We start from the raw sequence: 26,810 nt of genomic DNA on the forward strand, positions 1-26,810 counted from the left end.
GTACATTATTATGTGAATCTACCTTTTCAAACAGTTGCCTAAAGTCAGAACCAAATACAGGAGAAGCCCATGTGCACATCTGTGTCTGTACAGGCGTACCTAACACACGCATGAAGTGGCCAAGGTGTATACACAGTTGCACATACAGCGTCTTACTGGTTCTTTGGGAAGCAAAATGGAAAGGAAAGAGGTATTTTTGACCGAAGACAAGGTTACTTGAGTCAGTAACAAAACTGCTGTTGACTTCGACGCTACAAGGTGTTATGCCTACGGTCCCCGTAACCTCACAGTGCTGAGATCTGGAGGTGAGGAAGGATGTGGACAGACACAGATGCCACAAATAGACCAGCTGCAGCGGGCAAGCACCGCAACCTGCAGCTCCTCGGCCAGCCTGCACCACACAGTCCTGTGCTCCCCCCACTGCGAAAAGGACCTTTTTGCACTCAGAGAGACATCTGTGCAGACACATCAATTTGAAGAGACTATTCCCACACACACACTTTTTTTTCCTCTTAAGCAAACTACTATTTTTTAAGAGGAACTACTTCAGGCATTATATAACAACATCCTCCACGATCACCTTCTAGGAGATTCAGTCTCAGGCACAACATACCACCTACCATCTATTAATGGATTTTATCTTTTACTTTAAGTTTACAACAGCCTACCTCCATGTAAAATATTTTCTTTTTTCCCCCTCTTATGAACAGTAAGAAAACCAAAATGGCGTGTCACAGGGCCAGAACAGAAGAGGTTTGTATATTGCTCTCTTATCGCATTCAGTATATTAGAGCTTTTCACTACACTGGGAAGCTTTACAGTATAGCCCAGAAATGTTGTAACAGCTTTAGAAACATCAGGCTAAATCATCTTCCGAATTAAAGCTTTCCTAAGAGCTTTACTAAGAGGATTGTACTCTGTGTAAGTTGCCTACACAAATGAAAAAAGCCCAAACAAACCCACAAAACTCAAACCAAAAAGTTGACATGGAAAAATATGTATTTGTGTAGGGATTTATATCCCAAAGGAAATCATACATACATGATACAAAAATTTTACATCATCTTAGATTCCTAAAGAATGAAAAGAGACAGTCTTCCAGGATGCAGGGGAAGCTGAACACGGCTGGGATGCAGACCTAGTGGGCAGCAGAACAGTTGGGTGCTTTTGCCTGATAATGAACAATACTACAAAATGAAAATAAAAATTGAAAAGGAGGTTGTAGGAACTCAGTGAAAAAAAAAAAAAAAAAAGAGTATGAAGAGAGGATGTTCTCCTTCTTGCGTTCTTAGAGTTTCTAATTAACCTTTCCAGAATAACTTCAGTGTGAGGGATTTAATCATCAGTTTCTTATACTATACACACATTTGCAATTTCTCCCACCGACAATAAGTGCCTCAACAGTCCATAAAGACTTAAAAACAGCTTGGCGATTGTAATTAACTAATTCCTGAGAAGAAAATGTAGATACAGAATAAACAGATAGGCATAATGCTTTGTGGGGTTTTTTCCTTTCTTTTAAAAAAGTATGCAGTGTAATATAGAAAAAAATTAGACACAACGTTTCAAGAAGACCTGGGTCTGGAGACACGTTTGGGGGTTTTGGACTATTTGGGATGATGTATCATGAAGTTAGGTTTTAAAAACTGACAATAATGCTGTTTACTACCACTCTACCATTAGATACTGCATTTCTCTTGGCTAGGAATATCAATTTATGGGTAGTGTAAGAAATGCTGACACCCTCCATTTGTGCAGACAAGAACAAAATTAATGTAATAAACTCTAAAATAACTTTCAGGAGCTTGTGCAGCAATCACTGTGAAAACCACAGCATTTGCCAACAGTAACCATACACATCTACCTATTATATTAGGACCACTTTCTGTGTAAGCAATGATCCACGTACAATTGGTATACTTCCTTAATCACGTTAGTTAAATACATACAAAAAAGTATACCAACGTAATTTTTATTATATTTTATATATATTTATATATATATTATATTTTTATATGATATATATATGTTTCTATATATAAAATTATTTTTTCTAAAAAGTATGTGTGTGTGTGTATATCTATTTCTCTGCCAGAATCACACAGGTTACATTGTCTAGAAACGTAAATGATTTTTGTTTTTTTTTTTTTTTAGTCTAACCAAATACTGCATACAAGCAAGTTTGATGTATGCAGAAATTATGTATTATTTTAGCAAGTCAAAAGTTAACAGCTGGAATTAAATGGAAACCTGCTGCACTTGTGCCACATTTGTTTCCCCAGCCTAAACTGGGGACGTTATTCAAAGACATCCACAATAACTTCAGCTTCGAGTTGGAAACATTATCTGTGGAAATGGGTTTTTGAAGAGGAGTACTAAACAAAAGGCCAAATGGTTCTTCAGTTGTCAGTCCTTGCTCCAAGTTGGATCTATACTAAATATATACACAGAGATATTCTCTTAAAAACCATGAAAAGGGGAAAGAAACAAATAGAAGGAATGAACAAAAAATATCCAACAGAGAATTTGTCAGCATCGCCAGACATCAGCACTGTCCTTAGTCATTAACTACTGATAAGTCGACAAGTCAGGTTTTAGCAACAATAGGCTATTTTGGAAAAGAGGGAAAGAAAACAAATCTGAAAAGCCTCCAAAGCATCTGTCTAGTTAGCATAAAAATACACCCACACCCCTACCTTTTAAACCAGAGGAATTATAGTTTGAGTGCTTTTGCTGACTTGGGTTTTGTCATAACAGGACGGACATAGTACGAAAAAGGCAGAGGTCCCAAACCCATCCATGTCCATACTCAAAATTCTGTTTAGTTTGGCTCTTGCTTATGTTTCTGATGAAGTTTCATGCCATGTTTGCTGTCTCTGCATCCTTTATTACTTGTCAGTCCCCTTTCTAATCTATTCTTCCTTTGTATCTTTTCTTCTGTCTGCCAATAACACCTTCATGCCATTCAAAAATCAAGTGCGTTTTCCCTATAATCATTCTGTGATAACACATGACAAAAATACGTATACTAAATTTAGAAAAATTGTGAAACAACTTAAGCTCTAGAGATGGAAAACTGTCCTTATCATGGTCCTTATCCTGATCATGGTCCTTAGAAGAACCAATCTTCTCCCTTACATTTCCTCCATTCCCTACTTAATCCTGATTATTTTTTCTTAATTAAAAGAAGTCTCAATTTATTTAGAAAGCAAATGAGAAAAAAAATATTTTTCTCAGGTTTTTATTTTCTGTCTGCAGACTACTGCATACAAACATGTCCTCATAAGACAATGCTTATCGTATAAGCTTATTGTATAAGCAGAACTGATGTCAAAGTGTTACTGCAAGGACCATGCTGTTTTCTGCTATTTTGATATGGGAAAAGTACGTATTTCCTTTTGTATCCATGTTTAGACACTATATTGTGGCCATGTTTTTCCCTGTTCGAAGCTCCTTACCTGAAGCTTGGTCTCAATACCTCTGAACACTTTCTGTAGAAGCCAGTACACAGCTGCACCACGTCTTTGAAATGCTTCATAATTTCTGTACAACAGCTCAAGACTACTGACCTGATTCAACAGCACCTTGCCTTCCTAACCCATACACATGACAACCATGAAGGAATAGCTATGTTAATTGCAAAATGGCTGGCCTGTTCACTTTACTAATTCCTGAAAAATAGAGAGTTCAATTATGTGCTAGTCAAAGATGGAAAATGAAGCTTCTGTTTATATAAGAATAGGCAGCAAAACTGTCCCTTCTGTTCTCAGGGCACTAGCTAGTCACTACAGGACCACAGATGACATGGGATAGATGTCATCTTCCTAGATGATCAAAGCAGAGCTGGAGTGGTTTAGCAAGAATTCCATGCAATCCTACAGGAATTAAATATCATCTACTTTCAAGTGTCAATTCTAGCTGGTTTCTTAAGGAAAAATATGTAACTTCTTTGTAAATAAAATATATATTGTTTTCCATTTACTGGGGCAAATACAGTGCAGCACACAGAGAGGTGGTTCTTTGTAAAGTAAGGTCTTGAGAGAAAGCATGTAGAATTGGAAGTAAATGTACAGTAGGATAACAGATTTGCTGGAAACGAAAGGACAAAGATTTTAAAAAAGAAAATAGCAAAACAGAGGCCTTGGGTGCTCTATAAAACTCTCATAAGAAGCGTGCAAATGCTGTCTCCAGAAGTCAGAATGTTAGGTGGGTAGAACACAATTACACAAAAGAGAGAATGAGTAATAGATGTGATACCATCCATTCTGTCACACAAACTTCACAATATATTTACTAAAAAGGAGTTTTCAAAGCTGTACTTGCAGAGTTCTGTTTGCTAGGATGCAAGAAATCGCAGTGAAGACTGACAAGTAATGAGCTTTGCCTATGTTAACATTTTTTCTTTCTGATTTGGCATAGTATTTTGTTTTTATTACTTCAGCCTGATTTTCTCTTTTGTTTTTGTGAAAATTATCTGTGAAATTTAAACCATCCTAAATCCACTGTATCACATTTTCCTCCTGTTTTTAATTCCTGTTTTTCTCTTCACTCATCACAACCCTCTTCCTTGTCACCCCTTAATCTCTTTCCTGACCTTTCTGCTCTGTTCACTTTTCCATCTTAACCTCCTTTTCTTGTCATTATCTGATTTAGAGTGGAGCCATAAGATACGCATGAAAGACAGTTGCTTCTCCAATATACCCAGTAAACTGCATAATAACAAACAGCATTAAATTATATTAAATCTTAGCAACTGTGCATATAATTTTCAAGTGCTCATTATTCTGAGCAAACATTAACCACACAGTTCTCCCATTCCCCATGGGCTTTCAAAAGTGTATGGGCAGCTAAGTTATCATCTCAGTGACTTCTGAGTTAGCGCCAGATACTGTGAGTTCTCTGAGCTGCACTTGCTGTGCCACTCTTGGTAGAAGAGCTTTATGTAAGACTCAAAACCTGAGTCGATTCTACAAAAGAACCCCGCACTTATTGTTTTTTGAAATGAAGTATTTCAAATGTAATATATAAACCAGCCATGTATTTTTACTAGCATTAAACTACAGAATCACAAGGAGACATGGACTGAAATGTTAGCCTGGGAAAGTTTTTATTTTAAGAAATGAAGCAGAATCCATGTGAACGAAACACAATATCTTCCTGCCACTCGTTTTCCAAATTACAGTTCAAACATGCAGACTCTTCTGTGCAGTATGGGAGACTCATAATTTTATTCCCTGTTAGGCTTGAAGGTGGCAGGGGATCCTCAGTACTAATCCACAGACTAGAACATGAGAAGCACTTCTTAATCCAGTATAAGGATCAAGGACTGTTCATCAAGCCCTTCTGAAGTTACTGCAGAGCAAGATTAAAGTCAGCTGAAGATAATTTCACAATCGCACAATTCAAAGCTTCAAGCTACAGCATCAGCAATCATGTTCCAGTAAACTAATTAATCATTTAAACATTATGGTTCCAAATTTGGGGATTTTATATAAAAATCTGGTTTTATAACTATGATTACATAGTATACAAACTAAATTAAGAGAAACTAACACAGCTGTCCAGATCATGGCTTGCAAGGGGAGGCGGGGGGAACGGGAGGGAAGGATTCTCTGGGTTTAAAAAAGAAATACAACTCCATCAGTAGCAAGGGACACAAAGTCTTGGTCATGACCAAAACGACAGTATAGACATTTTAGGCCTCTATCTTAATCTTTGGATCCTGGGACCAAATCATCAACATCTCACCATCCATTTATTACAAGATACAAATAAAGCCTAAATTTGATAGATGTGAAGAAAATATGACCCAAGGGTAAGCAATGCAGAGATGATGGATATCCAGCCTGCAGAAAGCCTACAATGACAGATCTGACAGGTATGAACTGCCACATTAAGGTCAGTATGATGCTAATGACACGACGCATGGCTTGAAATGGGGAAAGAAGGTGAGGAGGAAGGAGGGAGCATGAAGAGAAGCACACAAACTATTGCTCAGGCTCACTGCTGTTCCTCCAGATGTGGAGGAGAGAAGACTCTACCATTATTTCTGCCTTTCCACGAGGGAAAGGCACGTCTGCCACCACAAGTGAGCAGATAGACCCACAGAGGGATATGTCTCGCAGCATGGTAGAAAACTTGATTAGTTCAACAGGGTCTGAACTGGTATAAAGAAAAAAAACCAATACACCTAATCAGAGTAGCCCCATACATTTCTATTCATTGGATTTCATAAACAAGTATCCCACATGCATGGGAATCAGCTCTGCAATGCATAGACAGAATGAGGCACTCAGACCATCACTGTAGGTAAGTGCAAGAAACAACGGAGAATCCACACCCAAGGACTTCTGCAAAAAGAAAAACCTCTTTTACTCCCTGTCTCACTCACACTTCCATCACACCTCCCCAAAAGGGTTTCCATTCTGTAAACCCCTATAATAACCATAGCATAGCATTGTCTTAATTCAGATTTTCTAGCAAAATGTCCATTATGCTGAAGACAAGAAAGGATTTATAACTCAGACGTATTTATGGCACCACAAAGCAAAAAAGCAGAAACACAAAAACTTGAGGCAAACTTGTTCCCGTGGCTCTGCCATTTCCTCTTTTGGCTGTAATAAGCTTAGTAACGCTGAGCACTGGCTCTCAAGCCAGCAAGTTGTGACATTTTACAAAATAATTTCAGAAAGTATCAAGGAACTTCCTGAGGAATTATTCCTATTTTACATCTCTGCTTCGCTTTCCGCATTTATTTGCTAGTGCTGGAATAAGCAGTCGTTCACAGCTTGGCCTACAGCCCTGACTCTCAGCCCTAAGCACTTAATCAATGGATGGGACAGCAGGACTCTTCAGCCTCTTTCATTCCTCCCCTCACCCCATCACTAACCACACACTTTTCTACCTTTATTCTCTCCATAGATGTTAACACGCTGAAGTCATCTTTCATAGCCATGTATGTGATACATTTATCTCCCCAGTCCTCAGTTTAGTTTTTACTACGAACAGGAACAGCGCATACATCTCAGTATATGAGATACAGAAAAATGTAAGAGCAATTAGAGACCCTCTACAGTATCTTCCTTTCCATGAGACTGAAAGTCCTTGTGAAGGCCCCTTGCTCACCTTATAAATCCTGAATCATTACTATCAAGAACTTAATTCTCTTATTTTGCAACTGGACTAGTCAAAGACAAAGTTTTTACTCTGTGGACCAAGGCTGTGTAGAAATGCCTGATCAAGCAGTCTACTGCCAATAACCAAGGTTGATTTTTCCCTGGAGAATCACAACTGCCCTTTGTCTCCAGACCCACAGCTCATCTACAGACCATGACCCACAAGGGGCCAATTTCAACTAGATGAATACCTTAGAGCAAGTGTACGTATCACTGAGCGTGAGTTAAATATACTCCTAATCAAATAAAAGTGAAATGTTTTTCTTCGTACCACTCTGTAGCTAATAGAATAACTTTAAAAGTCAACAGATCCTTATCACCTGGAACCTGAAAACCAATTAACTTCTTATTGTTGCTTTAAGAAGTAACTAGTATAGCAATGAAAGATGATAATATTACTTAGCACTTACAGCGCTTTTCATCTTCAAAGCATTCTGCAAACTTAAACTAATTAATCTTCCCAACACGCCTGTGAGGTGCGTAAGTGTTATTATTCCTGTATTACAGAGGGGAAAAAAAAACACCTCTGGCAGAAGGTTATGTGCTTAGCTCAAGGCCACAAAATTATCCAGAACATACTGGCACTATATGCTGCTTACAGAAGTTACCCACTCCAATCAGGCAGGTGCCGTGTTTTAGCACAACAAAAAAAAAAAAGTATCTGTCACGATGACAATGAGGACACATCTTGCACTGCAGTCAGGAACATAAACCACTAATTCTAATAGCTGCCTTAGGTTTTGAGAGACAGTGCTTGCAGTGTCACTGAATGGTAATTAATTTGCTCATTGGGAGATCACAAAGTCCCTTCTATATCATTTCATACCTTCCCGTAAATAATCTGCAAAACCGGCTGATTCAGTTCTATTGGGAGTCACTCGCCTACTCAATAGTCAAAATCAGCTCATCAATAAGGCATAGGTAGTGGAAGGTCAAAAATGGTCTTACCTAACTATCCTTCCATCGCTTCAGACACGTAAGTTTAAAGTACTCGAACTTTAGGTTTAAAAACATGACCATTTAAATCCTTTAATCCCACAGTTGACATTTATGGTGACTGAAAACATTAATCATTTTGCTATCCAAATAACTCATTTTGAGTAGCTAGTATGTAAAAAGCAATAGACTTTGGAGTCATATTACATTAGGATAGAAGTTGCAATTAATGGTTCAGGTTTCTGAAGTCTTAAAAATGTATCCCTGACAGTGTTTAATATCTTAAATAATAAAATAAAATTGTCAAAGTGTATATATCACTGTTTCAGGTCCCTCTTTCACTGAATGGTAGCACCTAAAGCTAACTGTCATGGGAGCATCAGCAGAATGATAGCTACGATACATCCGCACAGCACAATGTACTGTACTCGGCTTTGCTTTTCAGCGACCTTGTATCTGTGATCCAGCACATTGTGAAGGAAAGAAATTCTTTTTCTTTGCTTGTTTGGGAAGTTCAGCCCCTCTTTTCACAGCTCCAAGGAGTTATTAGGGCATTTAATCTAATTTAGGCATTAAGTATTGCAGAAGAGTAAAGGCACAAAACCATGCATACAGGTATTTTCTCCTGCAAAACTAAAACAGGCTGCATGAAAATAAATTGATGTTGAGGCTTGGCTGACAATGAATTGTTCTGATTGATAAACACAGTGAACTCATTCTCACTGCCAACTAGAAAGACCAAATAACTTTACCTGGAAGGTAAACTCTAGTTGACTCAAGCTTTCAAAAAGTAAAAATTTAACAAAACCTGCACTACCTCATCAGATCTTCTGTTAGCAAAAGGTGTCCTGCTGCTCAGCTTTTCATTTCACACAGTTTGCAAACAGTGCTGTGATTATTTTGTATGAAAATATGAACACACACCAATCTGCAGTGCATCCTGCCACCTGTGCTCGTGGGTCAGCCTCCCACTCCTGTGCACTGATGTGATATGTGGATCAGTCTGTAGGATCACTATACTGTCCTGCAACAACAAAATTCTTTGAAATGGAACAATGACTCCTTAAGAAGTACTGATATTCTTCTCTTCCCTTTAACATGTATCTGATGGTCAATAAAATACAGTTTTTGCATGCCTGTATTTTTCTTACTAACTTAATGCACCTGTATAAAAAGTTTTTCAGTTCTTGTGAGTCCATGTTTGCTTCATGATCTCCTTCACATTATTCTCTTGTTATATTATTACTTCCAATCATTTTTTCCAAATGCAATTTTAAAAATACTACTTACTTCCTATATTTCTAGTCTTCCCCTCCCACTCCATAGTCGTGTCACACTTTCAGATATTTTTGCATAGAAGTCTCCTATGTGCATTATATCACTTCACACAGCAGTTTAATTTTGTAAACACAGGAATATTTCTCTCTGTACAACAGAGAAATTCAACTATATACAGTCAGCTTTAATCCTTAATTCAGCAAGATACTTGGGCATATTCCGAAATAGAAGCATTTAGGCTGCTGAATTCACTTAAAGAAGTTGTGCATTTAAATCAGGCTGCTCATTACAGTTGCATACTTCGAAGCATAAGAAAATAGGTGTCGTCTTCCTCCTTAACACACAAACAGCAAACAATCATATCATCACACCTTGGAAAGTAGTCTTTCATGGTGCTTCATCCATTGTCAAGGATAAGATTAGATATCTTGTCAAACATGCAATATAAAATTGAGTATCTAGCTTAAAAATACTTTTAAAGAAAAAAAAGCTCATGGTCTTCATTTACATGGCTAGGTGCTGAGTTTAATTATTCACAGGCTTACCAATTTTTTTGAATCTTATGTGAGGATTAACAACAAAGTGAAAATAAATAACTAAATTAGAAGTTCTAAAAATAGTAAACTAAATAATCCTTGCCTAAAGAGTTTAAAAACAAAACCAGTCTTGCAACAGATGAAGGGGCTTGAGAAGAAGGGAAGGAGACCACAGTAGGTCTTATCTCTCATTGACGTTAACTAAAAGCATGTTGCCTAGATGAAGTTACAGTTTCTTAAACAAGCATACCCATTCTTCCAGTCTTGTCAACTGGGTTTCAAAATCAACAAGATAATCCCAGCTATATAATAATTTCATGTTCAAGAATTTTACTATATGTTTTAAATGCTGTTTTTAAAATTACAATGACAGACATATGCATTTTTAGGATCTTATTTCTATTTATCCAATTAAGCTCAAGCAACAGAAATTCAACAGACAAGGAAAAAGATTCTGTGACTGAAACTGACAATTGGAGAACTTCCTCTCCACAAGTAGACATCTCCTGGGATAAAGCCACCACTGAACAGGGCACATCTATCTCCTGCAGCACCATCCCTTTCTGAATTCCTACCATGGGATTTTGGGAAGCAGGAAGCACGAAGACATGTACTGAGACAACTCGAGAGGAAGAGGTGGGAAAGTTCTGATCCATTAGCAGAAAGCTTTGAAGGGCTTTACCCCAAAATATCAGCCATAAAAACACACTGACATTTTAAAATTGTGCCACATTTGAGAGACTGGAGAAACTCACGCAACTGCTCCAGTTGCTCTCCAGCGAACATTGGAAATTTGATATTGTTATTTTACACAGTCTGGAAAAAAAAAAGAAACTCTTGTCATGATTAATTTTAAAAATTAATTTTGAATGAAAGGTATTTATTAAAACTTGCCTTTTTTGCTTATAGATTTATTTCCTGTTGATTTAGCAGGCTAGAATGTAATTAGACTGTCAACAAAGCCACATATCTGCACTCAATTTCTAGACAGAGGGGAAAAAAATAAATACAGGGAAACGTGTTTTATATATTATTTAAAAACCTTTGGAATGACCTTGAACACCTTTTCCACAAAATGCTTCCAGTGCCAGAAGCAGTAAATTCTCTCAGTCAAAGATGAATCAAAGGAACACACTATCTAAGACTGCAAAACAAGCCCTTTATAACCTGACCCGATCAAACCTGCAGGTAGTCCCCAAAGGTGCTAAACCAGCACGCATTAGAGGAAGCCAATAAGCCATATAAAAAGAATTGAAAGGACAATGAGGAAAATCAAACGGGCACAGATGACAGTGCTGAGACCACTGAAAGGTGAAGATGACACTACACATCACAGACTGCCATTTTAAGCCTATAGACATGTAATTTATTGCATATTGGGCAATAAGTATTAGCTAAATATTACGTGCTTTTCTGAAGAAAATGAAGAGGGAAAAAACCCCCAAGCTGCAGTGCACCATCATATGTGCCATACCAGACTACCTAACTTCTTCCATTTCACTATTGCTATTTAAAAAGAATAGTACTCTATTCAGGCAATAGTTTATGAATTCATTAAATAAATGGTGCCTATTTTGATATAATTTTGTCACTAGTACTAAGAAAGTGTCTACAGTACAGGTCTTAGAAAACTTCCTCTTGATTTTACCTCATTAAAGTAATGAGATCAAGGTGACTAATGACTTAAAAACTGGAAAGTAGTGATGACCTGAAGTTTCAACACATCACAGAAACCAAAAATACACAGCAGAAAGCAGACAGACTACAGTAGCAGCAAGCTTCAGTTACATGAGCCTAAGAGAAATATTTTTATTTCCCTTGAAAACATTTGTAGGCAAAAAAGTCAACACCATCTGCCCAGCTCTAATTCTAATGTAAAGTTATTCTACTTGGAACAAAGAAAAACCACCAATGAGGAAAATATTTTTAAACATTTCTAAAATTAAAACTAAGGACTTCCTCACAAGGAGGAAGCTTTCTTTTTCTACCCCTAAATCTATTCTTGTTTCCTCATAAAAGAGAAGATAGCTTTATACAGTAGACTGAGGCGTAGGTTCACACAGCTCTTGGTCTAGATTTATCCTTTTAGATAGCTGGGTTACAGTACTCCACACATTCCATAACTTTTTTTTTCTCCTTATATTAAGTAGTTTAGTTGTGGAAATGTAGAAATGCCAATTCCAGAGACTACAGTTTTGAATCCAAAAGTGATGCATAAGTGCTTAACCCTAACTGGAGTCAAGTGCAGTCTCCCAGAATCACTGAGGTCCAAAGGGACCTCTTGAGATTATCTAGTCCAAACCCTCTGCTCAAGTATGGTCAGCTACAGCAAGTTGCCCAGGACCATATCCAGTCAGCTTTTGAGCACCTCCATGGATATTTAGATCTCTCATGTCTCTCCAGTCCTGGACTCAGAAATTCAACAGTGAGCTCTAGCAACCTGTTAGCATCTGGTTAGATTTCACAGATATCCACTAAAAAAAAATCCCCCAAACCCAAATGCATTAATCGTGAACTAATTTACCTTACTCACTGTACAGTGCCCTGTTAGCTTGCAAGCTCAAAGATAAAGGCGCTGAGCTAATGCATTATTCATATGCTCATCCACACATACTGTGTTTCCCCAAACCTGTTCATAGGGCTTGGACTTCTTGGAACAGTTGTATTCGTTTATTTTGATTAATTTTGAAGATATTTACATTTTAGTTATATTGGAGTGACAAATTTTTGGGCAATCTGTTAATCAGTTGCATTTACGCTGGGGGTCTAGTTTTTAAACTGTAAGGCCTGAATACTTCACACTTGAGTCTGCAATGTTGTCACTGACCCATTGACCAACATGGGCCGTTCACTTAACTTTCCTGTGCATCATGTATTATTTATTTCAAAGACGGTACACAATGCTTTCCCATCTCTGTAAAACATTTAGGGAGATACAAGTGAAGTGTACTGTGTGTGTAGAGTATTACTGAAACTGATAAAACTGGCATAATAACATACTCTTCCCGCAGCACGAATGCCTTGTTACTTGGTACTAATGAATTAAAGCATCTTGCCTACCTTGCCTGGTATACTCATCTGCTTCTCTGTGGACCAAGTCTTTTACCCGGTTTCCATACAGCAACCTAGAGGAATCATGATCAAAAGCTTTCAAGGTTTCACTGGAGCTGTAAGACTTCTGCGTAGGCACTCTACACTCCTCATTTTCTGCGGAAGAATTTGTATAGCGCCGTTCCTTGTCCCGTCTGCTCTTTGTCAGGGAGCAATAAGGCCTACGTTCCTTCACATCCATACTTCATTCCTTCTCTGTGCACATCAGTCCAGCTTATTTGGAAGTCTTCTCTACATTCAGCTTACATTCACCTATAACAAAATTAGAAAGACAACCGCTGGTGTGTTACAATGTTCTCTAATTGCTGTGATTGCTTCCTAATTGTCTGGAAGAGAAAGAAAGATATGATCAACAATGGGTGAGACGCACTCCTGTAACAGTTGCAAGACTTCCCAGAGTTTCATGCACGAGCTACCCTGATCAAAAAAAATTAGCAAAGAAATTCTAGTGAACGACAACACAATACTTCTCAGTTTTATACAACAGATGAGAAGATCAAAAGCAGACTGAGAACTGGGTGGAAAAAAACATAGCTTTTCAGCTTTAAGAACGTGTTGCTCGCCTAAAGTCTATCTGTAGGTAAGTTGTTTTCTCTTTTTCTGAGAAGGATGCAAGCTTTAATGGCCAGTCTGACTTCCTTCTGCTTGTCAGAAATTTCTGTTTTTTTATATTACAGACTTCTACAACTTTTTATTGTCATTTCGATTCAAAGAAAATTGTTCTAATCAAGAACATCTACACATAATTTCACAGCGAGCTACAAAAACATTATAGGTGATATACAGGAAGACTTCTCCAAGGCAGTATATTCTATTTAACTTGTGCTAGAAAGCAAGTAACTATTTGATTTGTAAACGATAGTCAGAAGTAGTTTTTCCTTCCCTCAAGTTTTTAAGGAATATTACAGTAAGAATCTTATTTCTATTACTATTTATTTTCCTTTACTCTTTCATTCCACGTAGTTTTCAAAACAAGACTTCTCAGTTTCATCTCTTGGGTCTTCCACCCTTAACCAAAATATCTACATTTCTGACAGAGTAAGAAACAGTTTGGAAATTTTGCTTTTGTTTTTTAAAGAAAAGCGCTAAAATAAAATAAAGATTATAATTTGTATCTTTAAACAGCTGACAAAACACCTAAATGAAGAACAGTTCAGATGATTTTAATACTTTGCAACTGCACCTGTTAATTAAGGCCTTGGTATTTCTTGTTTAACACCTTACATATTAGGGTTCTCGCCTTTGTCTCAAGAAGAACTTTCTCCTGGGTGCTCCCCTCAATTTAAAGTACTTAAATACCACAGCTGATTATTTTACCAAGTACTATCAGTCAAGTCCTTTGTGATGTAGAATTAAAATGACAGTTTACAGCACATATCACAAAGCAACAGCCAACTCCATTTGCACTCTTCAGCAAAAACAAGGTTGCTTTAGAACTCTTCACCTATTTCATTTTAAACATTTAATATCAAACAAACTAATTAGTTGTCACACTCCTGGAAAGATTTTTAGAGATTATTTAATTTACTACAGAACCATAATTCAGGTTTGTGAATGGCAGCAGGTCTTTTATTATTCTGTTTTGAAATTCTCCAAAAAGCTCTTGCATTTCTTGACCTGTGTGAATCTCAATTTAGACTAAAAGACAAAGCTACAAAACCTTCCATTTAAGCAAATTCTCTTTATGATTAGATTTATTACATTTTCAAATGTTAAGTGGTTAAAAAGAAACTGAAATATTTGTACATGATCAGAAAAACCCAAGTTTTGTAACAGAATAGTTTATTAAATTTATGACTATTTAATGTCTGCATGCCCATGTAGCCCATCTTTTTAATTTATATGAAACACTTAGGTTTTAAAATATTTGATTGAGTAATAAATGCAAGTTCTGTCCATGTAAAAAAAAAAAAAAATCAAGACCTTTTATAAACTTTGTGTTTTATTAACACTAAACTGAATCGTGATTTTAAAAATCAGTATTAACAGATACACACAGGTATTCTTTTGCAGTGTAAAGACTTCATGCAGCAGCATATCTCCCCTTTCATCTAAGCGTTTCAAGACTTTAAAGGGCCACTAATTCCTAACGTCTCTAAATTGTGCCATGGGAAAACTGACATACACTATTCATCATCAAAGATGAAATAATTTTGATTTTTTTTCAAGTTTCCAAGCTCCTTTATAATATTAAAAAAAAAACCCAAACAAAAAACCCAAAAACCCAAAACCTTCTTTGCACAATACTTTGTTCCTATACCAAGCTAAAATCCTCAAAGCTTTAACCTACGCAGTAGCATGAGGAAGTAGTGATCTGTTTCCCACAGAAGTCAATGCATTAACTAAAACTTCAAAAGGCAGTTTTCTGCGTTATCTATTGCCTCTCCAGGCAAAGAATGAAAAGGTTAAAAAAATACAAGCTGTTCAATAGCACCACATTATGGAGACACTTTAACAGTGATTACACTGCCATAATAATGAAGACTAGTGGATTTTTGTGGGAATTTTTAGGAAAAAAAAATATCTTGTAACATTTAAGAACACTATCTTTTTGAATCTGCATTATGCAAAACACCTGTTTACCTTCAGTGACCTTTAACTTTAAAAATTAATAGTATCTCTCAGGAAGTTTTAGGAAACACGTAATATCCTCAGGCTCATGCCTTTGAAATCACTTCATCAGTGAATTAATACACATGTCTGAAAGGAGACAGAGTAAAAGCCGTCTTAATGATCTGTCTACAAATAACTGTTCTCTACCATGATCAGAACACAAACAGAAAGAGAGAACACAAACATATCTGCAGAATACAGAAATAGGTATCAGTGTTAACATTGAAGTAGTAAGCCAGCAATGACAAGTCAAACAAAGGAAGACTTGCAGATGGCTTTACAAGATCTGAACCCTAAGTCTTATTACCATGGTGGGATGTTTTACAGTCTCAGGACTGTGCAGGAGTTACTTGTCCCATCATGAATTCCTCCCCTCTTTTTTACAAAACACCCCTCCCCCCCAAATTTAGAGAAATATTTTCAATTATTGAGAAAAACATTTTAAGAAAAAAACCCAAACTGTCAGTTACTGCATCTGCTCAGCTCCTTTCTTATGAAGATCACTGTAGTTAAAATATTAACAAGTTTTCCCACTCAAATCTTCAGATTTAAATGAACCACTGTTGCACAAATTTGAACATACTTCATTTTTTCTTCTCCTCTGTTTCCTAGAACGTAAAAGCTGCATCCCAAGGGGAGTTACCCGAATGCACTGACTAGCTTTCTTTTACTATGCCTTAGAAGAAGCTCAAATGAAATATTGGTAATGAGTACAATACAAACTCAAGGGAACACAGCAACTAATTTGACGCATGAACAGTTTTTTTGACAAATCAGATTAGAATTTTAAACCAAATAAAATTAAATTTATTTTGTGACATGTTACAAAAACACTTGCCTTCGTCTGCAAGTAATTTTTGCCCATATGTCAATATTTATGGTCCATCTAATAGCTTCGCTCCAATTAAATGAAAGAATTTTCACAGAGCAATATTTACAAAGCTATTGAACTCACCCACTCACAAAAGGATGTCAAAACAGCCGTGCTAAATACTGTTACATGTTGAATTACAATGCTAACGTGAAATGGCCTGCATATACTGAAGAAAATCAAAAGATTTCACTGGTGCATGCCACTACTTCAAGTTTCTGTCTAATACTGGGGGTGCTCATCTGTGTCACTGAGCATCGGGATCTCCCGTGACCTTTTCAGTGATCTGTCCAATGTTACAGGCTCCTGGCTGGATTAAACAGGAGCGTGTACGCTAATCACCAGACTGACATGTCAGCTCTTATATAGTCATGTCCATCCCATTTGTGTACATAGCTTAGCTGATTGCAGCCTCAGTCAGACTGCACTTTCCCAGTGCCACTCCGAATTTTAAAAATGGTTCAAAACCATAAAGAGGAGATGCCCATTTTTAAACTAATATTTACGTATTTCTTTTAACTTAATTTAGAAGGGAAGCAGGAGAACAGAGGAGCATTTCCCGTACATTACCAGGTCAGTGGGACCACAGCTCATTCCCTTATGTGCCAGGCTACTTTGAAGACCTCTGACATCATTAGAACATTTAGCACAATATTTAATTACCAAGTCAGATAAGGTACATGCAAATAATCATTAAAACAAGTAAGTTATCAAAATTCTTTCTTTTACTCCAAGTTTTGTAGAGAGCCCAAGTGTAAACACCAAAACAGAGCACAAGGCATATTCACACACAAGTGTTGAAGCTACCGTGGCAGCTTCAATGACTGAAGCCTCAGATACAGACAAAGCTGACTGATGCAGTGGTAGAAGTTTTACACTGTATTTCCCCAGAACAGCCTTTCAGCAGTTCCTCTTAGTCACCTATTGGAACGTGAAATAAAGTCACTGTAGCGAAAAGGAAAAAAATCAGTTACTTACCTTTTTTACAATAAAAAAGCCTCAACACTAAAGCCCTGCATTGCAATATAGGAAAAGTACAACAGACATAAAAAGTAGTATATATTTTAATTGCCAAGATGTAAACGAGACTTTAGGGTCATGCTACAGAGTGTTATCTAAAACACCCAGCTACAACTTTAGCATGCCTGCAGGCCTTTTAAACTGTTACGGAAAATTATTGTATTTAATTCGGCAGCTTCAACGCCAAGCTCCCCAAAGGGTTATTGCAGTTTGGCAACAGGATGGCAATTCTGCCTAACATACACAGTGCTCCCTCCCCATCTCTCACTCGGACAACCTTCTTCCAGCATTAATCCTGGTTCAGTGAACACCAAGGTAACTGATTAAGAAGGCTAAATATACCTCAATATTTTATGCCTTTTGATATCTAAAAAGCTACATAGGCGCGAAGCACTAAAAAGGTAAGAAATAAAAGATGTTTGTTACCAAAATGAAGAGGTAATTGTATAGAAAAGATTATGTCACTGCTTGGGTCGATTTATGGACCTACTATAGTGTGTATTATATTCCCTTTCAATGTGTATAACCATTTTAGACATCTCAAAAGATACAAAGCAAAAATGGAACTAATTCTGAGAATAACGAGTCATTATTTTAATATATACAGTGCTGGAACAGAAAAGGTTTCAAAAATGAGAGGACAAAACTAGTAGATTTCTTTGTTACAGAACAACAGTAACAGAGTACGAAACACTGTTACAAGGAAGGCCAAACAAGCCCTCTCCTACTCAGTCTCACAAGGAGAAGAAACAGTAAGGAAAGCAGCACGCTGCTCAGAGCGGAGCCCTTCTTCCCTTCCTGAGGCCGGCAAAACTGAGCCAGGGAAGGAACTTACACAGTACATACCACAACCTTCCCTCCCAACACCTAACTCTAACAATTTAGGCATTCCTAAGAATGATAGTATTCCCAGCTACATTCAAAAGCCTGCATTATTATTACTGAATTACTATTATTTTTATTACTAATTACCATATTACAAATTAAGAATTATTGATCCTTCCACATTGATCCCTTAATACAAGCACACTCTGAACGCTTGCTTAGATTGGGAACAAATTTCCTTTCATGATACACTACTACACAAACACAGGCAGCAAAAGAATCATCACGCTTTTGGGAGAAGAAGCAGGCTTGAACTTCTCTCTGAAATAAGAGCAGAGGATTTTATGGGCTGCGAGTCAAGGCGGTGCCTATTCTCAGCATTGACAACAGTTGCTGAAAATAATGTCTAAGTAGCACTGCTGAACAGATACATTACTGCAAGTGTCACTATTGTAGTTTAATCATAATTTCCTTTTAATCTGTAATTGTTTACTAATGTAAACATTACATCAGTTACAATTAGCACTAGGTATAGTACTTGCATGCCTCTTAATAGCAAGAGAACAAACCAAATTCAGCTGATACATGTAACAAGTAGATTAAAAAGCCTAAGCGCAATGCAGAAATTAAGAAAATCTCACGTCCGAAAAAAAATACTCACAATTCACACAACTAATCACCCATAAAACCTATTACAAACAAATACTAAGAAAAACTCAAAAGGCATAAAAGAGTGATGAAATTTCCACTTCAACGGCTGATAAAGTGAGATACATCAGAAATCAACTGAGCTGGAAAAATGACACTTTGAAGAGATGCTTAGGATGATCTGTAGCCATGGTGTGCCATTAGTCAAACTGATGACTCTTAATACATGGACATTTCAGGTCATCATATCTAGAAACTCACTTCTTAATATTAAAAGTCTGTCTTCCAGCACAGAAACTAGAGAGGATGCATCCGAAGTCAGCATTCTTAAGGGGGAGTGGGAAACAGATGGCCTGTCAGACTGGCAGTTCACAAACTAAAATTTAAAAAAAGCCTCCTTAAGTCACTAACTAACCCTACGTTTTAGAATTAAATTACAAACAAAAAAGAAGGGGAAAAAAAAGAAGAAAAAGGAAGACCAGTAAAAAATATTGTGTATTCTTCAAGCATTTTTCTGCATCAGCCAGGGGAACAGAACATTCGTATCTACCACCACTACAGGATGTAAAGTTAATAAAAAGTTATTTTACATGGTCTATCTAAAAATTTCAACTTCATTAGAAACAGAATAAACAACAAATAAATATACTCTACGTTCACTATAGAAGTTTCTTGCAATAAGAGTCAGGAAAATTAGCAAGATAAAGAGTTCTGCAGGGTCCTGGTTAGTCATAGAGGTTGATGTTTTTGTAACGATTTTGCTGCCATTACTTAAAATTGAAACGCTTGGGGGAGGCAGGGAGGGAGAAAAAAGAGCCTTCCCTCATATGAGCAGAAAGAGACGATGCACGCTCTGTAATGATGGGAGTGGAGGGAGTACTTCTCCAGACAGCATTTTCCTGGGAGGATATGAAGACCATACAGCAGCATTTGAGATGGAGCTACAGCTATTTCTCCTTGCTGGAAGTCCTCCACACAGCAAGGCCGCAAACCTTCAGAAGAGAAAACTGGAAATAGCCATAAGTTGGCTATGCAGGCATACGGCCTGCGGCTGTGCTGGTTATTAAGCTGCCAAGCAAGCCCTGCAGAAAAACGTAACTTGCAAGGAGGGAGGGCTAAGACATTGCATAAACTGCTCTGTGAACAAGAGGAGGAGGAACTCAGTACAGGGTTACACTGACAATTTCTGTTCCTCCTTGGGAGGAATGGTTTGCAGGAACTGTCATGAACTCTGATCTTGAGAGGAAGTGCCTGCCTCTCATTTGGGGGATTTGAATAAGATGTGTTTTATCTTGAAGGGTCGAGAGAGCTAAGTGAGAAAGAGAACATGAAGACCGAAAGAGTGAAATAATGTGGTGTGCTGCTGTAGAAAGAATGAGGGTGAGAATACGTGATGAAGAGATGAAGAGGCAAAGGAAGTTAAGAGAGCAGAAATTCTGCAGTATAAAGAAAAAATGAACACCAAAGCGAGCTCAGGACAGAAAGTGGAGGGAGACAGAATCATTAGCACTCAGTATGGCAACACTGAGGAGAAGTAGTGACACAGCAAGCCTAGAAAGACAGAAGAGTTTAAGAGGAAAAAACGAGCAGAGGAAGAGAACAAAGAAAACTTCAGAAGGGAGAAACTTTGTGTCTCATTTACTTCAGAGCAAAGTAATAAACTCTGAGAGAGTCAGCACCGGGTAATTCATTATTCAGCAGCAGCTAAAAAGGCCTAAATACTTTCATCCACTCCTTTAAACTTGAAATTCATCCTTTACGCCATCGTCTCCTTCCCTCCCCATCTTTTACATGATTCCCCCCCTCGCTCCATGTTCTTACTCAACCTATTCCTGATTTATGTGAGTATAATTCCTTCTTGAATGGTATCTCCCAAGTTTACTTTTGCACCTGCTCAGAGCTCTTCCACACAGTCCACTTTTGTTCTGGAACAAAGCCACAGAAATCTAGGAATTTTTAAAACTAAAATGAGTGGGATGGCGAACCCGACACAGGAACAACACGTAACAAGCCCTGAGCATCAGCAAAGGTGCAGCAGTCCCCGAGTCCCCAAGCAGAGAGCACAGCACAATGGCTTCTGCATTTCTGTTTGGAGAACAAAGCTATCCGTATGTCAGCTTCACCATCTGAACAGGCTGTCGATCAGTCAACTCCCCCTTCAACAACTCAGAGTTAATTTCAAACAATTTGACAGTAGTGAGATTTCAAAAATAATACAACTCTCAAGTCACTATAAGGGAAATGAAGTCTATTACATATGACATGCAAGAGCTGGGCACACAGTCACAAGGCTGAGCTGAAAATATCATTGTGAAGGTGTCTGGAAATAAAAGGAGGACCTGAGGAAACTGCAATGAGGATGCCATTGAGGACACACAGGAGGGGGAAGAAAGAATAGCAAAGGGTAGGTGCTGAAGCTATTGCTGTGGTCGCATGACATGGGATACACGTGCACCATCAGCCTTGGTTTCCATGTACAGCTTCGCATAGCGAAAGCTGAAATACCACATAAACAGGAGACATTCACAAGAAGATTTTTCTTTTCACAAGGATTTGACGGGTAACCAGATTTTTCAGTCCCAGTCACATTATAATTAGGATACTGTTGCAGCCTGGAAACCTAGAGAATTATTTAGTGACTCACCTCAATAGACAGTAACTGGTAAGATGTATAAGGCATGCTGCCAATTTTTTTTTTATGCTCGAGAACTCTGTTTTGTTCAAACTTATCTCCTTGCCCTCCCTGACTTTCTTTCTCAAAACAGCAACAAATCAAAAATGCACAGACACAAACAATAACAGTCCCAAACATGATGAAAAATCCACACAGAAACATGAGGAGTACTGTATATTCATGCTGTCACAACATTAATTTACCACTCCTAGCACAGTAGGGTGAAAATTTATTAGCTAATGCCTGCATAACACGTAGTAAAGCACTGTTTAACTTGATTAAATTCACAATAGCAATCTCTACGACTGTATTTAACTATTCCATCTATTCAGACTGTATCAGCTGTCGTGTCTTCCTCTATACTCCCCAGGTTCCTGCTTCCCTCTCCGCACAAGCTGTGTCCTCTTGTCACAACCTCTAATTGTTTCTTCTTCAGCACTATCCAACATCAGCAGACAGTAAAGGCTGGAGGTTGTTTGCCCTGCTGGATCACTTCCTTTCTGTAATCCCTGTTCTAACCCTCTTTCAAACCATCGCTTTCATAGCATCAGATTTTTAGCCTTACCTTAAAGGTCATACAAAAACTTTTTGTCCTGTAATCACCCCATTCCACTCTTACCTCCCAGGTTTTGTCTCCAGTTTCAACAGAAGTAAGACTTTGATTAGGGCAAACAAAAGAATAATGCATTTTAAAATAAGTTCTTTGGCTAACTATGTGAGAGACAAAATTTCCCACAGTACTTAGCAATTTTGTTCAAAGGACCATGTTTCTCTCTGAAAGTGTCCACACAGCCTACTCTGGCATGGCCCTAGCTGACTACCAAGATCCTCTCTGGTAACAGTACTTAAAGAACAAACAATTAACCTTTAATAATGGAAAGCCTCCTTCAGGAAGCTGGGGAAGCAGGACAAAGAACTACCTCCTGCTGACCTCCTCTTCCACTGGTGTGTGTTACCTGTAGTTAAGGCACCCAGCTGCGCTTCCACATGCTGCCAAATTTCTACCGTGGGGATGCAGCAGAGCTGCTGCTGGCAGAGCCCAATGACAGCACCTGGTCCACTGCGCTCAACACCTCTGACAGAAACCAGTCTCGACTTGTAAAAAATGCTTCATTGCCAGACGATCCCTATTTTGCAAGAGAAGCACAGGCTTCTACAGTAAGCGTTGAGCAGCTTCACATTATGCTTTTGGAGGGGAGGGAAGTAGCTTCTTTTAAATCCTTTAAATTCCCACTTAAGATAATACTCAGAATTTCTTAGTACAATCATTGATTAAAAATCCTTCTAATTAAAGTAACAATTCACTTCAGCAACAGATCTGAAGGTGACCTTTAAAAGGATGGGCAATTTCTAGCCTTTAAAAAAGTCTCGTAATAAGATAAATGGAAAGTTGAACTCCAAACACATGGACAATTAACTATAACTGAATAATGAAAATATTTAAGAATTATCAACAAAATCCTTTTGATCTAATATGAGTTTGTAGAGAAGCTCCACAGTTCAGTTACACCACAACTAAACTATACGTAACTCTGTTTCTTACCACGTAAGTTTAGCAAGCACAGATGCAAGACTGAAAGCCAGGAACACTGCAGGCTCCGGCTCACTCACAGGACAAGGAAAGCACACGCAGAACAAGGAAGAGAATGTTTCCCACAGTGACAGTCAAGATGCCTCAGACAAGTCCATATGGACTACCTGGGTGGATGAGCAGGTAGCTTAATTTCCATCCTGTTTCAAGTATTTCCAATTCCATTTTAATACGAAACAGAGTGGAAGTGTTACTAATTCATTATTTGTGTGGCCTTATACCTAATATGAAACTATTTGTGATTTTCTTACTCTATAGTTAAGGACACAAATGTCATTCCAGTATAAGCTCTTCCAAGCATTAACTTTTTCCTGAATTGTCTTGGTACTTGAGGGTTTTTTGTGGGAACAGAAAGAGGGCATGAGATGCATTCATGAGATGCATCAGAAGGCAGCATCTGGAAAGTTTCTTGATCTACACAATGGAGTAGAGGGACTCGTGTCCATCCTAAAGCGAAGGACCCTATAGCACAGTAGGAAGTCCGACAAATTCCTTCAGCTGCATTAGCTATGTTCACAAGTGTTTAAACTTTTAGGAAAATTCTGATTTTTCTCTCCTACTCCTGAGGGGTGGGACAGGACTGAAGAAATACAGGCATCAGAAAAGGGAGAAAGCACCCGGCACCTGTACCTGAACTTGGTGGCATCAAAATCTTGTCTCTGTATTTGCACAGCTGAGAAGCACACTTAAAAACACACTGCACTGAGAGATCCAGTCTGTACTGAAAAGTTTTGCCAACATAGTTGAATTTATTAGAAGACATAGCTTAAGCTAGCAAAATTTATTGTGCAGATGCAGCGATGCTGACAGAAGAGTGCACTTTTAAAACCACTGATGTAGATAAGCCCCGAGACTGGAGCCGGTCTGATGAATATCACAGGCTCTAAACGCATCCAGGTGAAAGGATGAGCATACCCAGCAGGGTGAATGAAGGGGTTCACACCACTCGACTATCATCTCCAGACACACTCATCTTCTGCGGGGGGATCTCATTCAGCTGGGAACAATGAATAGGCTACTCCACACCTCCAATTCATGCACAGACTGCCCTGTTGTGCTGCACAGAGCTGTCGGGCAGGATTAGAGATAAAATTTCTGTGTGTGTGTACGCTAATTGGGGTTTCCAAGAAGCAGGTGTCAGAAAGAAAAAGATTTAACATAGGATATATGCCAGGATCTGGGGAGTTTATCTTTCATATCGGGGAACAGGAGGGATAAAGGAAATCTTAATATTCCTTTACATCAGTTCGGATCTCCATATAACTGAATTTAAGTATATGTAGTTGAAGAATTCTCACACACAGACACCAAGTAGTGCAAACAAAAAAACCCCACAAACACCAAGCACACCTGTAATAGAGACAGACTTGCACAGAGAGTTTGAAACATAGATGGAGACTAGAGCAAAGCAGGTAAAAGAGAGATTGGAAGGCTGAGGAGACATTTTATAGCTCTGTGGCCTAAGGCACACAACCATCAGATCTTAATTGATGTGCAGATCTTGCTTCCCTAATGCTTAAAAAGTTTAATTGAACATTGCAAAAATAGTGAAATGTGTACGTGTGCACATAAATTTATATACATATAATTGTTACATATATGTGTGTATATATATATGTAAAATAAAATCACCTATGAAGTACATGTTGTGGGGTAAGTATTACCAGAAGCCATCTTCTTTTGAATCTAAAATAACAAAAAACACCATGTAGCTAACCTAAGTCAAGCCAGCTTGGGAAATTTATGTCACTAATTTAACTCCCTTACCCCTTCAGCAACTGTATATTCCAAACCACTTTAATGCTGATAATTTGTCTCTTCACAATAATGAGTTCTGTATGGTAAAAGTGACCAAACCAAGATAACCAGGGAGTACTCGAGGAAGGGGCAAAGCAGGAATGTTCTTATAACTATGTAAGTTCAGTTTTTAAATAGTCTCTCTTCCCCCTCCCCTGAAAAAAAACAGGGGAATCTCCCCCGTCCAAATAAATGTGGGTGGAAATTTTTAAATTTAGGTGACAAAGCAATTAGTCAAATGTGCAAAATGCTATCGTGGAGGTAAATTCTATGCTGGTTTTGAAGCTAGAAAAACAAAAAACTGTAATTGCCTCCAAATTCCTTTTATCTATTTATTCAATTAAAATGAAATTTATTGTGGAAACAAAACCAGCATCACTAATAATAACAAAATATTGCTAGCTGTGTATTGCTCTGTATTGTCCTACCTGTTACCTGCACAGTGCTATATTCCTGCCTACCTGAAGGAGAAATTAGTAGCTTTTGGCAGAGGTGCCAGCTTTATCACGAACTGCTGCCTCAAACAGGAAAAGTACTGTCTATCAGCAAGTCAAAAACATTGCTGTGAGGCTGCATCTTCTACCTCCTATTTAAGATTTAGTTATCTTTCACAACAACATGGCAAGAGCAACAAAAACACTACTGGCTGGTATGTGACTCCAGCTTAAAGGGCAGCGACAGCTATAATATAAGGAACTAATGTAGTAGTATCTTACCTCACTAGGATGTCAGTCCTGAAAGCTTAAGCATACCAGTTCAGTGTGCGCCACGCTTGTGATAGGACACAATACAGTGTTCTTAGAAAGCAATCTGTCAGTCCAAATTTCTGAATGCCTTATCCATAAAATCATGAAGCAGGTTGGCTTCATCAAACGAGACATAATTCAGATTCGCAAAGTACTGTTTGCCAGAAACCCGGTGATAAAATTCTAGAGTCTGGGTTTTCATGCAACGACAAAAAAAGACTTGGGAGTCTTTTGAGGGAGACTATGTTCTCCCTATTGACTGAAGAGGAAGCCAACAGGATTTGGCAGATGCTTACAAGAAATTCAGTTTAAAACTTATAAAAAAAAAATCAAACAGAACAGCTTGTCTTGTTTTTTAAAAAAGGAAGATGAAGGGCAATAGCAACTGTAATAGTGTTCCCTTCCCTCCTCTCCCCTTTGCAGATGCCCTCGTTCAAACACTTGCCCAAGAGGAGAAAACCTGTGCTCCAGCACTCCACGACTGAACAGGCCTGAACACACACGGGATCGCCCCACTCTTCTGCTGCGGCTGGGCCTTGGTGTGGCACGTAGGAGAGTCAGGAAGGCAGGACAGCCACAAGGAGGAGTTTCATAGGGTTTGGAGAAAATGAGAAGACTACCTTTTATCCTTAGGCAGCACTGCATTAGCTTACTGCTTGTACCTATTTTGTTTTATCATTAAAAAAAAAAAAGATCTTTTTAACCAGGCTTAAATAAGAAGTTTCTGACCTGCAGCTATTACTTCAGTGAGTCTGTTTTGAGTGCGTTTGGTAGTGTTGACTGACACAGTTCCCTCAGACAGGAAATACGAGCCAGATGCTCATGATTTCAGAAAGCTTTAATCTAATTATATTTCTAGATACAAAGTAGCCCAATAAATATGATTCTTGCCAATGCTAGTGAAAGGCCAGAGGTTTTGTGCTGACCTGGCAGTGCAGGGTCTCAGGAGCTGTCTGGGGTTGCCTTGACCTGAGCTGGTTTTAACAGTT

At 38.1% G+C, this 26,810-nt stretch overlaps 1 protein-coding gene across 12 annotated transcripts in view; it reads right to left on the bottom strand.

Annotated features, from left to right (window-relative positions):
• Window positions 1-26,810, bottom strand: part of TENM3 (teneurin transmembrane protein 3) — a 623,972-nt gene that overhangs the window by 306,021 nt on the left and 291,141 nt on the right. For 11 of the 12 annotated variants that reach the window (XM_087735943.1, XM_087735954.1, XM_087735953.1 and 8 more), the window contains one exon: window positions 12,986-13,288. In XM_087735943.1, the coding sequence (XP_087592069.1) occupies window positions 12,986-13,217 (232 nt within the window). In that variant the 5' untranslated portion in view covers window positions 13,218-13,288. Of the gene's footprint in view, window positions 1-12,985; window positions 13,289-26,810 lie in introns of those variants that run through there. The other variant, XM_087735959.1, reaches the window with a different exon arrangement.

Source organism: Nipponia nippon, unplaced genomic scaffold (genome assembly GCF_047370975.1).
Source record: "Nipponia nippon isolate SJK-2023a ecotype South Korea unplaced genomic scaffold, ASM4737097v1 scaffold_6, whole genome shotgun sequence".
Taxonomy (NCBI): Eukaryota; Metazoa; Chordata; class Aves; order Pelecaniformes; family Threskiornithidae; genus Nipponia; species Nipponia nippon.